General features: G+C 35.9%; 1 protein-coding gene across 1 annotated transcript; it reads left to right on the forward strand.

Annotated features, from left to right (window-relative positions):
* Window positions 1-9,276: 9,276 nt before the first annotated feature.
* On the forward strand, window positions 9,277-12,267 carry LOC137732520 (auxin-responsive protein IAA12). The gene is made up of 5 exons (XM_068471841.2): window positions 9,277-10,045; window positions 10,768-11,066; window positions 11,357-11,474; window positions 11,651-11,712; window positions 11,835-12,267. Exons 1-5 carry the CDS (start codon window positions 9,411-9,413, stop codon window positions 11,882-11,884), a joined length of 1,164 nt encoding a protein of 387 aa, XP_068327942.2. The 5' UTR covers window positions 9,277-9,410; the 3' UTR covers window positions 11,885-12,267.
* Window positions 12,268-12,626: the final 359 nt, after the last annotated feature.

Consider the following 12,626-nt stretch of genomic DNA (forward strand, 5'->3'; position numbering starts at 1 on the left):
TCTCCCTCTACTTGTGAATACACTTATACTCTCCTTTTATTCTTTTTTCTTACATATTTTTCTTACAATTTGGCTAATTAATGATTGTTTTAAATTCCATAATTAAAATTTCAAATTGATTTAATGTTCATGGGCATTGGTGGATGAAATTTTCAAATAATTTTTTTCAAAGTTGTATGATACTAATTTACCGATTGGTGTTAGGTAAATTGTTGTGTTGTATGTCAAAATCAAATTATTTCAGAGAGCGAAGTAGAAGTTTGTATCTTTCAACGGATGAGATTGAGATAAGAAAATCTTATCCAACGAACAGTTCATAAGTGATGAAATCTAATTTTGTCAAAATTTTAACTTTTTTAGGTTGAAAGGTAGAAAAGTTAACTCAAAAAAAATAGTGCATAATCAAATTACTACATAAATATATATATATATAGCCTCATATATAGCTCGAAATGAATAGCTCCTCATTATGAGAGATTCTTTTATAAAGCTTCAAAGATTCCTCGAAATTCTAAAATGGACTATATCCATCACTTTTCTAGCATTATATAGAACTCTCATTAGAGAGGGTGAGGGTCATTATATAAGAAACATATTGGGCTCTCCTATTTTGGGCTTGTTAGGTGGACTAGGTGAAGCCCAAACCATAAAACCATAACAGGAAATGTATTCTTTTTCAAATGCTCGTAGTTTTCGGAGAGAATTACACAAAGACCTTTAAAAATAGTTATTTTTTCATTAATTTAAGTCGAAAAAACAAATCAACTCAAAATATACACATATGTCTGCACCTAGATTTTAAAAAGAGAGTTTTAACGAAAAGCCCACGGTACTGTTGAATTTAACGAAAAATCATATTTTTACACTAAAAAGTCAATTCTGGTACTATTCATTTTACCCATTATTTTGTCCTTATTATTAAAACTCAAAGTTTTCAAGCATTTTTCATTAGTTTTTCTTTTTAAAAATAGTGAATTCTTATTGAATTTTTGATCAAAAATACTACTCTTATCATCTGAAGGATCCTATATCTATTAAAAAGATAATAAAATAATAATACAAATATGTAATAAGTGTAACACTTCTTATTTTTTACTGCATATTAAACTAGGGGTGGGCAAACAGGTAGAGGAACCGTGGGTAGGGGCGGGTAGTGTAGGTTCGGGGCGGGTACGGGCCGGGTCTTTTTTTTTTTGGGAACAAACGGGGCGGGGCGGGCCGGGGCATGGTTATTTACGGGGCGGGCCGGTTCCTACACCTTAGAAAAACGGGGCCCCGGACCGGCCCGTTTCATATTATAATCAACGGTTGAGATTGAATGATAACCTATCATTTAATCTGAACCGTTAATTTGTAACCTAGGTTTCCAAATCAGTTTCAAACTTCAGTGTTCAGTCTCGATCTCTCCAACACTCCAACCCTTTCTCAAATTCACCACATTCGGATGCTTCACCCGCCCGATCGCCTGAATCTCCGCCGCGAACTCCTTATACCTCTGATCCCCGCCCTCCCCCAACCTCCTCACCGCCACCGGGATTCCATTCCCGAGCACCACTTTGTACACGATCCCCAGTCCGCTCTTCCCCAGCACGTACGCCGACGCCCTCAACAGCTCGTCCAGCTCGAATGTGAACCCTTTGTCGATCGCGACGAGATCCCCCTCCCCTTTTCCCCTCTCTGCCTTTTCCGGGTCGCCCGAATCCGAATCCTGGTTCCCGAACCCGCCATTGATGCAAGTGCAAGAACAGAGATGACAGAGATTACAGAGGTGGCGCTTTTCGTTGCCGTCAAGGGTAAATCGCCGAGGGATTTCGGAATCTTTCCCGAGAAGTGATTGTACGATAGGTTGAGCGCGCTCGACAGAGACTTCAACTCGCTGAAATCGTTCGGCACCGATCCGGTTAACTCGTTTGAGGAGAGATCCAATTGGTTTAGATTCTCCATGCTGGACCAAATTCCCGCCGGAATTTCTCCGTCGAATCTGTTTCTCGCGAGGATCAGCCGCTGCAATTGCTTGCAGTTCTTCAAGTAGTCTTTCTGAAGCGGACCGGAGAGGGAGTTGTTGGACAGGTCGAGGTTTTGGAGATGCGGGGGGGTTGCAAATCGACGGAGAAATGATGTTAAAAAAATAAAAAAATAAAAAAAAAGGTATTGGACCCATGGACCCGTCCCGAACCGGCCCGTTTGATACGGGCCGGGTTACGTCCGGTTCCCAAACTTAAAATCCCTACACCCGGCTCGGCCCGGCCCGTGCCCAACCCTATATTAAACCATCTTTCGATATAAAGAGATGATAAAATAATAATACAGGATCAGTAAATTCCTTTAAGAAGAGAGGGTGTAGCGCGTGGGGTAAAGGTAAGCGATTCACAGAAAGTGCATAGCTGTATCGGACTAAAATGTAAAATGAAAAGTATAAGAGCTGCGGGTGTCATTGTCTACTGGTTCCTACAGGTCCCTCGGTCAGCCATGTACTCTGTCGGCTTACGTGGCGTTGAGGTGAATGCAGTACAGTAGAAGAGGCACGTGACATGACTCCCACTTTGTCGACTTGTCCCACAATCTTTTACCTTGGGATACTAATCCCACTTCTTTTCTTATATTTGTTTACATATGTTTTTATACGTAAAACTCATGTTTTAACTCAAAATTTATTTTTAGAATAAATTTAGTTTAGGATTCTCTTTGGTTAGTAGAACTAACTTATTATATATGTGTATTTTTTTTAATAAATTTATTGAATCCAACCGGTTAAGATCTAATATAATTAAATTCAACAGTAAAAAAAATATATATAACGGTCTAAATTTAAATCCAACAACTAAAGTAATTAAAAAAAATTATTTTATTTGTTTCATATTCTTTCATGATTTTTCTATATTTATCGGAATCTAAATATTTTTAAGTTAAAATATCCATAAAAATAAGTAGGGTAGTCTACATAAATTTTTTTTCTTTTAAAAAAGTTACTTTAAGAAAAAAAAAATTATCTTACATCCATTATATAATAATTTCGAATTAAAAATTTAACCCAAAGGGGATGCATGAGAAAAACTGACACACCCCGACCGAAATCAAGGCGTGCTGCCCATCCCGTGAAGGTAACGTAACTATGTGCACAGTGCAGAAGCAATATTAATATAAGAAATGCAAATAAATAAAAACCAAACTAACTAGAGCACAAGGGATAATGGTCGTCATAGAACGCCACTACTTCTTAATACCCAATCTGAAACGACAAAGCATCTCAACCGGATTAGAAACAACATCCGGATGATAACGAGACAAGTCAATGAATCTCCTATAATACTCATTCGCCGTCATCTTCCCCTGTCAGCGCCGCCGTCCGAAACCAGCACGCCTTGATTTTGGTTGGGGTGTGTCAAAACCCTTTCTAGGTTAAAACCTAAACTTTATAGGTTAAAAATTTTAGATTTTAACTCAAGGATTGGAGATGGTCTTAAAAAGACAAATTTTTTTAAACTACAATTATAATGTGTTATCAATAATAATTTAATTATCAACCACCACGTTATATGATTTAAAAGTGAGACTTTCCATTGACTCTCTGTCATCTCATGCTTTTTACACAATATTTTATAATCTTGACATGACATTGATATCAAACTGTGAGGTGACATAAAATTTCACTTTGAGAAAGTCTAATTAGCATTTCTCAATATTGTATTCAATTATGTTGACAAATCCACTTTTCCCACTCTGCTGATCTGCTTTCTGGTCGAAAACACAAGGATTGTTTATGTTTATTCTCACAGCACAGCAGAAGCAGTTTTTTTAAAAAGCACGGTAATACCAAATTAGCCATATTAAATTTGAATTGTTCACTGAATAGTTTATTCTCTCAGGGGGCGTTTGTTGTACCGGACTGTCTCGGACTAGATTAGATGCAGGGACTAAGCTGGACTGGCTTAGACTAGACTAAACTGGACTAGCTTAGTGAAGCGTTTGGTGCAGTGTCGGACTAAAAAGAAGGATAATAACAAATTATAATATTATATTTTTTTAATTCATATCTAATAATATTATATTAATTAATTCTAGCTTTTTTTATTCTAATAATACTCTCTTTCTCTCTGGAAGCCTGCATCTTTTTCTTCCTCTCTATCTCCTTTGTTCTCTCTAATCCCACGCTCTCCTTCCCTCCTCTATTTTTCAGGTTTTTGTTCGATGCAAGATTCGAACTGGAGAGAGCTTTCCAAGTCTGTGGATTCAATTAGAGCCGCAAGTCTGTAGAGTGGCGGAACCGGCCTACGGTGATGCCTGGCGAGTTGACCGGCGACGAGTCGGGGTTTGTGGAGTCAGGGAAGTGAAAGACGGTGATGGCTTGGATTTCTTGGATCCGTTTCTGTCAAACCCAATATTGCAAACTTGGAGATCCTCTGAGATTGAGAAAAGGAGAAGAGGGAGGAGGAGAGAAGCGAAGCAAGTAACACGAGGTGAAGCCTGAGGCGAAGAACAGAAAGGGAGGTGAAGCGAAGAACAGAAACGGGACTACGAATCCCCTCGTTTTTGTTGGCTCACGCTAAGCCCACCTAGCGCAGGATTTAGTCGGCACGAGTCCGGCTTAATCCCATTAAACACAATCCTAATTCACACCAAACACTGAACTACTAATCCTAGCTAAGTAGTCCAGTCCAGTGAAACTTAATCCAGCCAAACAAACGCGCCCTCATAGTTCATTCATACAAGGATACAAGCTTTATACAATCAGATGCAGCCTATTCTAGGAAATAAATCTCTAATTACAAGTTGATTGCAATCTGGTCCTAAGATAGATTTAACCAAATCATTGACTATTTACATTCCCTACAATCATGTTTAACCAAATATACTTTCCTTTAACAAGGTTTACATTCATAAGCAGATATTTCAGTTGTCTTGGGCACACTTACCTAAATCTAGGAGTTCATTTTTGCTATTATGTATAGTTACTGTTTAATAAGTGAGGTAATGAGAAATGAGTAGAGAAGCATTTGGAAAGAGATTTGAGGTTAAGTGGGATTTAAAAGCATATGGCTCAAAATAAGATGTTCGATTAAATTACACAAATGAGTTGTCTATAATAATTAGATATCAAACACGTTATCAAAGTTAGTTGAACCTAAAATTTTCATTTATAATTAGAGATAAATATTATTAAACCACAATAATAACACTAGCGTCATCTATCTGGCAAGTTTAAAACAGGGGTTGGAAAATGACAAGGAGCCTGGTCTTTGAATTTTCTTTATTTTCTGCTAGCTACTTGGTCTTCAATTACAATGACGTGAACCTTACATGAATGAAGACTAGTACTACTGCGAGACCATTATTAGGCCGATTTCTATTGAATTAAATATCATACTCTTCTTCAAAATCTAAACAGGGCACATAAAGAAATTGATTTTTGGTGCTCTAAATAAATGATTTAGAACTATAAGTTTTTATCTTCTTTCTTCTCTATTTACTTGTTAAATTTTCTCAAACCTACCATGTATAGACCAAAGAATTTCAATGCTCCAATGCCAGTTAGAATCACTAAAAAATGTGGACCATGCCATGTAACCGATGATCACGTCGGATAAACAACAGGTCACTCGAGAGATCGCCTGTAAAAAAATGTCATACTTCATTGTCATTGTCAAAATGATGGAAACAAGAATTACACATGGGGCTGGTTTTGGTTTGGTAGCCGAACCAAAAATCAGTTACCAAAAACCGAAATCAAATTATTCGAAATAAGAAATCCAAAATTGGTAAAACCAAAATAATATCGATTTTTCAGTCCATTCAGACAAATTGCTCTAGAACTCAAGAAATCCGAGTAGGGTTAACCTCAAACTGATCCAGAACTGAAGAAAAAAAAAATTAAAACCAAGATCGGAAGCCTTAAATCAATTTCAAAATCCCCCAACTGAAATTAATTCAGCTTCAAAATCCCTAATTTTTCCTTTCCAAAAGAACACAAAACTATTACGAGTTCTGGTAAAAAAAAAAAATCTTACCTTCTAAGCTTGTAAGGCAAGAATGGCCCGTTTGATGGTGTGACGTGGTGTGACGGAACAACAATACAAGTTGCAGGGAGAAGCTTGTATGGCGTTAGAGTGATGTGGTGTGACGTGGTATGGGCGGAGAAGTTGCAAACTGAGTCGAGATAGGGAGAGGGTGCGTCGGAGTCGACAGAAATGGAAGTGATGGTATGAAACTAAGTGGAGACCTAAGACATAGTTGATTTTAAATGGAGGGCTGAGATTCAATCTCTATGAAATCGAACGGGTAATATTAATTTATTTAATAAATAAATAAAAACCATTGGTGGTTTGACTCGATTTTACCGAACAAACCCTTCATAAATTCCGAAAGTTTCGAATGCCGAACGGTTCGAGATTATTAGGTTCGATTTTTTTTTGGTCGGATTAGATTTTTTTGGGTATTTTGTCCAAAATAACTGTTATAGCATTATAAAATTTTTTATCTTACACTTTTTATAAATGTGTTTTTCTTTTTAAAATTTAAAATACAAAATAAAATTTTTAAAATGTCAATGATAATTTTCGTTTACAACACCGATTACACATATATAAATAAACTTATTCAACATTGACATTTTTTTTTTTTTTGTACCTTTCTTTCATAAACAAATCAATTGATTAGACTATCTCTACCCCCAACAAATTCTTGAGAAGTGGTCCCTAATTTCATAATTTTAAATGATAAATGACTAAATAAGTTGGTTTTATTGATAATGAATTTGTTATTGTCTCAGCTTTACTGGAAGGCCCACCATCCACCGTCAGTGCATCACTCTTTGGGTTCCAACTTTCCAAAACAAGGTTTTGTGCCCTTTGTCTTCCCAATAGTTGACAGCACCCAGGGAGAAATATAAAGGGTGCACAGATAAATAAGAACAGAATAATGCTTTTTCTTGTAAAAAGACTCAACCTTTAGACTTTAACCCTAGTTCTTTAATTAATCCTATTAATTAAAGCAAAGCTAAGAGACACCTAAGATCAAATTAATAGTGAATTAGTGATGGTCCTCCATTGTTGACTAGTATAATTGTCATTTAGGTCTAGCATTAATGGATTATACTTTATGCAGTCATTCAATCTAATTAAACTGCTTTTAGTATTGATAAATGTTAAAGAGACTTCTTTGAAAAAGAGATTTTTTATGAATTTTTCATCAACTCATATTTTTAATACAATTTTCGTACTAATATTATAAAATATTATCCTAAAAACATAGGATAACGGAGAGTTCATGAAAATCTTATTTTGAGATAGTCTCCTTAGCATTTCTTAATGGTATTATAGGTGGTATTGGGGTGTAGTGGTATTTGGTATCCACATATTTGAATGTTTGCCCATTGTCCAAACAGTCACTCTCACTGCATTTGTAAGTGTTTCCTCTTTAGCGATAAGAGACACCTACAAGGAAATGTGACGTTAACAACGATGGACAGAACGAATGGTTCTAAGTAGTTAAAAGTGTTTATCTCTACATTTAAGATTTTGTGTTTGAATCTCTCTTCTACAATATCGGTTGACAAAAGAAGAAAAAAATAACAAAAACCTTAGACACCCACAATGAGCTGAGAAAAGAAAAGAGAAAAATTATCCTTGTCTATTAGCTGAAAAATGGAAATTTGATACCTTTATAACACTAGAGGAGAAAGATTACTTCATAAAGAGCTAGTTAGAAAGCATTTACTTAATTACCAAATGGCCTGGTGATAATTGTCTTTAGTTACTTATAAGAAGTATTATATTCGACTCATATGAATATAAATATAATATCTTCTACGATGAATATGATCTTCAGTATTGACGTAACTTTGTCGTGAATTCATAATTTTTTTAGTTGTAAAACTATTTTGAAAATAACTTCTAGTTGGTCAAAACGAAAACTAATATTTGATTGAAAATTTTCTTTTTTTTTAAAAAGAAAAATGGTTCCCACTTTAGAGGCCTATGTTGCTAATAAAAATGTGACATCCCAATAACTAGCACTATTACCTGCATGATTTTGCTGTATATACACAACTAAAATCCCAATTTTCCTCATTGTCCAAGGTAAAAGGTCCGACAAGCCAAAGTTTAATATTATCATTAACCATCATACCAAGACCAAAAAGTTGAAAATACCATCATACTTGCTAGGAACATGTGTCATATCCAACCTTTTCATCATACCATACCACCACACTTATTTTAATTATCTTCATTAATCAATTTTTTTCTTCTTCTAAACTTTATCATGTCACACAAATGAGCATGAAAGCAAAAGATAATCTTTGTAATTAGAGAAACACAAGGAACCCTACATGAAATTTTATAATATGATTCTCTATCTCAACCCTACTTTATTGAAAAAAATTAAGAGCAAATTAAAAAAAAATTCAATTTTATGACAAATCAATGTTTTATCTTCCGATTATTCTTAAAATGGATTACGAAGTTTTAGTTTATTATATTGCATTACAAAGTATTAAAATTGGATTAATTTATACATTTTATCTATGAACTGACTACAATACTTACATGTGAATTTAATACAATCATCATCTGACGGTTTTATATAATTCACTTGATATATGTATTTAATACAATCACATTCTGACCATTAAAATGATGATTGTACTAAATACATATAAATATTGTAGCCAAATTCTTCTATCTATTTGAACATCTAATCCTCAATTAAATTAATTTTTGTCAACGTGGTATGCGTTTCATGCTCACCATGATATCACTGTAATAGGCTCAAATAGTCTATTAGACTGAAGACATAAATCAATACCAATGTCAATATCTTATTGTGTAATATAAAAAAAATTGAACTTTCGTGAAAAATCATCTCAAACCTAAAGCGTGTGAAATTTGGTTAGCAATTAATTATCCAAACTACTTAGTTTATACACAAGTATATTCAAACTTGAGGGGATAGAGTAATTTTTTGATGCATTCGAAAAACTGCTACATAATGTTATTATTCTAATTAAATTATAATATATATATTTGTTTTTTTTCCTTCTTAAAAAGAGATCAGCTAGTGACTTCGCCTCTACGATCCATCATTTCAAGGATCGAGAAGACTCACAGAGACATTTCAACCTCTTCTGGTCATCATTGTGCCCTAATGAAGCGTTAAGAATCAAACTATGGACGTTCTATATGTAATACTAACCTATAAAAAAAAAATTTGTTTTCATTAATATATTATAAATGTCCGACAAGTCAATTTTGTGCTATGAAAAAATTTCAAACACAAATGAGAAGAAAAAAAAAATGTCATCATGAATTGGCCTAACACAACCTGCAAAACCCAGAAAACAAATCAATTTTGTTTCTTTTGGTACAACACCAAAGACCCAACAGAGAGAAACAGATTCTTGAAAGATATGAATCATGTCTAAGAAAAACGGAGGGTGGGTGGTGAGAGTGCTTGGCGCACTAGCAGACATATGGGCCCCATCATCATCACTCTCTCCACCACCTCTTCAACCTAACACCTTCCTCCTTCCCTCCCTCCTCCCCCTCTCTCTCTCTCAAACCCCTTCCGTCTCTCTCTCTCTCTCTCTAAAATCCACACTTTCTTCAACCCTCCTCTCTCTCTTGATCAGTTTCATGGAAGGCACACTAGGGTTGCTTGGTGGTGGAGGTGGGTCTTCTGGGGTCTCATCAAACGAGTCGACAATGTCAAAGGCCGAGGTGATGGCGGTGGAGCAAGACTATGTGGGGATGTCCTCTGAGGCAACCTCTTACCCGGCTGAGGCAGAGCTTGAACTGGGCCTCAGCCTTGGTGGCGGTGGCGCTGCTGGTGGTGGTGGTGGAGGGAAGCTCGGCAAGCCGTGTGCATGGGGTGAACGTGGTAGAATCTTGACTGCCAAGGACTTCCCTTCTATGATGGTCTCTCACGGAGGCTCTTCAGCTGCTTCTAGGTTCTCTCACAGACCCAATGCTTCTGCTGCTGTTGCTGTTTCTGGGACTAAGAGAGCTGCTGACTCTGTTCCCCAAGAGGGTGGCTCTCCCACTGCTGTAAGGTAAGAGAATATTCATACAAAGTAAGCTGTCCTCAGCATGCATTTTTATTCTACCTTGTGTTTGGTCGCTGAGAAAACTGAGGGAAAATGAGAAATTGAATTCTTGAGTCTATTTCGTGCATGATTTGTGTTTAGTCCAGGAAAACAGAAAAGTTTAGAAAAACCCAAGTAGTGGTTTATGTTATGTCCCCTTCACAAAAGATTAAATAATTGTTCATGTAATTTCTGTTTCTTTTTATTTAACTTTTTTTCTTGGCTAATGATTTATTATTATCAGTCTGATATTTTGTTTCGATACTAAATTTTTCCTGTTTAAGTTATGCATATCACTCATATTTCACACAGTTTTTAATCTACTAATGAGTATTCACTCTTTATCAAATCCTAAATATTTACGTAATTTATTGTATACTTTTTTTTTTTTTTTTTTTTTGTGAAAATTGTTGTGTTTTTTTTTGTTACAAGCGATAGCGGTTAAAGGTTAAATGTTAAATGTTAAATGTTAGGTGAGAGAGGGATAGGTGGGGATTGAACCGCACCAGGGTGCATAGGCATAATCGCCACTATCGTAGATTGTAATACTATACTGTTTTGAATACTTGTACTTGAATGTATTGTAACGATGAGAAATAAGAACATGAATACTCTGTTTCCCTGTTTTTGCAATTACCCTAATGATGTTTTCGGATCATTGATTTTTGTATATTGTACTGTGAAAGCAGTCAGGTTGTGGGATGGCCACCTATAAGTGCTGCAAGGATGAACAGCTTGGTTAGCCAAGCAAAGACTGCAAGGGCTGAAGATGACAAGGCAGTCGGGGACAAATCTAAGGACACTTCGAAGAAGAAGATCAACATCGGTAGTAACACAACTGCGAAAGAGAAGGGGCATCTCGGATTTGTTAAGGTGAACATGGATGGAATTCCTATTGGGAGGAAAGTGGATTTGAATGCTCACTCTTGCTACGAGACTTTGGCTCAAACACTCGAGGAAATGTTTATCAGTCCCACTACAATTATTGGTTAGTTCTGTTCCTTTGCCTTTGGAAAAATTGGATAGAGGACCTTATGTGTTGTTGCTCAATCAATTACTTTGTATGCTTATGAGTTCCAATTAGTATGTTTAGTCAAATATAAAATGAAGATGATGCGTCATGAATCCTTAAGCGGTACCTAACCATGGCCAGTTTGACTTGGCGAATATGTTCCCCGTGGTTATGTTATGAAACAAAAAGATGAATGCTCGTCGTTCTGGTCCACCTTTGAATAGCATATGATATTGTGTATGACATTCATTTTGTGGTCATGCCAGGTGGAGACATGGAACAAGCGAAAAATCCCTCAAAGCTTCTGGATGGATCCTCCGAATTTGTGCTCACATATGAAGATAAAGAGGGAGATTGGATGCTTGTTGGAGATGTTCCTTGGGGGTATGGCGCTACTACCACAAAGTATTAGTATTGTTAAAAAGAAAAGTATGGTAAACTAACAACATAAAATATAGGGATTATGATTGCCTGGGAAACAATGTAGTTAGTCACTTATATCATTGATATTGCCTGAGTTCTTATTAATAAGTATGTTTGCGATTTTTATGGTATTTCAGAATGTTCCTCAGCTCGGTGAAAAGGCTTCGTATCATGAGGACATCTGAGGCTAATGGTCTTGGTATGTAAATTTGAAGCCGTTACGCATACATTTTGATCTCCGAGTTTCATTTTTGCCGGTTCTGCTACTCCTGTGAGATTATGAGAGCCTCTATCTGATACCGATTAATCATTCATTCGCAGCTCCAAGATTTCAAGAGAGGAGCGAGAGACAAAGAAACAAGCCCATCTAGAATACAAGTGCTGCCTCCCCTTTATTTTTACGTCTGGTAAGATGAATGAACCTACAGTTTGACAACACAAGGAAGTAGAAATTCGACGAGTCAAAAAGTGCGAAGATCGGCTTCCACTGGGATTTGCTTGCTAAAACCATTCTCTGGTTCTTGCTGGTTTTTATTTTTCTTTCTTGGGTAGGGTTTTTCTAGGTTTTTACAGGCTCTTACATAACGCTAGCATACAGGCCTGCATACTCGGCTACGTGCTGCTGTTGCTGCTTTCTCATACTGTAAATATGGGAGCACTTCACTTCATATCTAAGAGAGTGTTGAGTTTTGCTGCAAAAGAAGCTTGTGTGGTTTTATTTTTTATTAATTATTTATTTTGGTTGTTTTGCTTACTTTTAACAATTTTTTTACTTTCTTTCTATTTACTGTACTTTTACCCCAAGCTTCAATTTGAATTTTTTTTTTTTTTTAACAAACGATATTATTTACACTAATGTGATTCTAATTCGTTTTTTACGAGAATAGAACTTAAAACTTCTCGTTTACAAATGAAATGAAAAAGAACATTTTAAGACGACACCAACTTGAATTTTGAATCATCATAAAAAACTCAATTACCTGCTCGACAACTGCAAACTTTTACTACTGGCGACAAAGGCGGGGACCCCAATCTTCTGACTGTCATAATTAATTTATGTATTTTTTATGGTGTCAGTACTGTCATAATCCTAACTGGTCTAGCCTTTGTAGT

This window comes from Pyrus communis, chromosome 16, assembly GCF_041283825.1.
Source record: "Pyrus communis isolate YQ-2024b chromosome 16, ASM4128382v1, whole genome shotgun sequence".
NCBI classification, from domain to species: domain Eukaryota; kingdom Viridiplantae; phylum Streptophyta; class Magnoliopsida; order Rosales; family Rosaceae; genus Pyrus; species Pyrus communis.

What these genes read in the sequence shown, in the direction of transcription:
- LOC137732520 (XM_068471841.2), top strand. Translation starts at nt 9,411, where the DNA reads ATGTCTAAGAAAAACGGAGGGTGGGTGGTGAGAGTGCTTGGCGCACTA. An exon ending in CAGTCCCACTACAATTATTG is followed by an intron (nt 11,067 to 11,356) that starts GTTAGTTCTGTT and finishes TGGTCATGCCAG; the next exon opens with GTGGAGACATGGAACAAGCG. An exon ending in GTTGGAGATGTTCCTTGGGG is followed by an intron (nt 11,475 to 11,650) that starts GTATGGCGCTAC and finishes ATGGTATTTCAG; the next exon opens with AATGTTCCTCAGCTCGGTGA.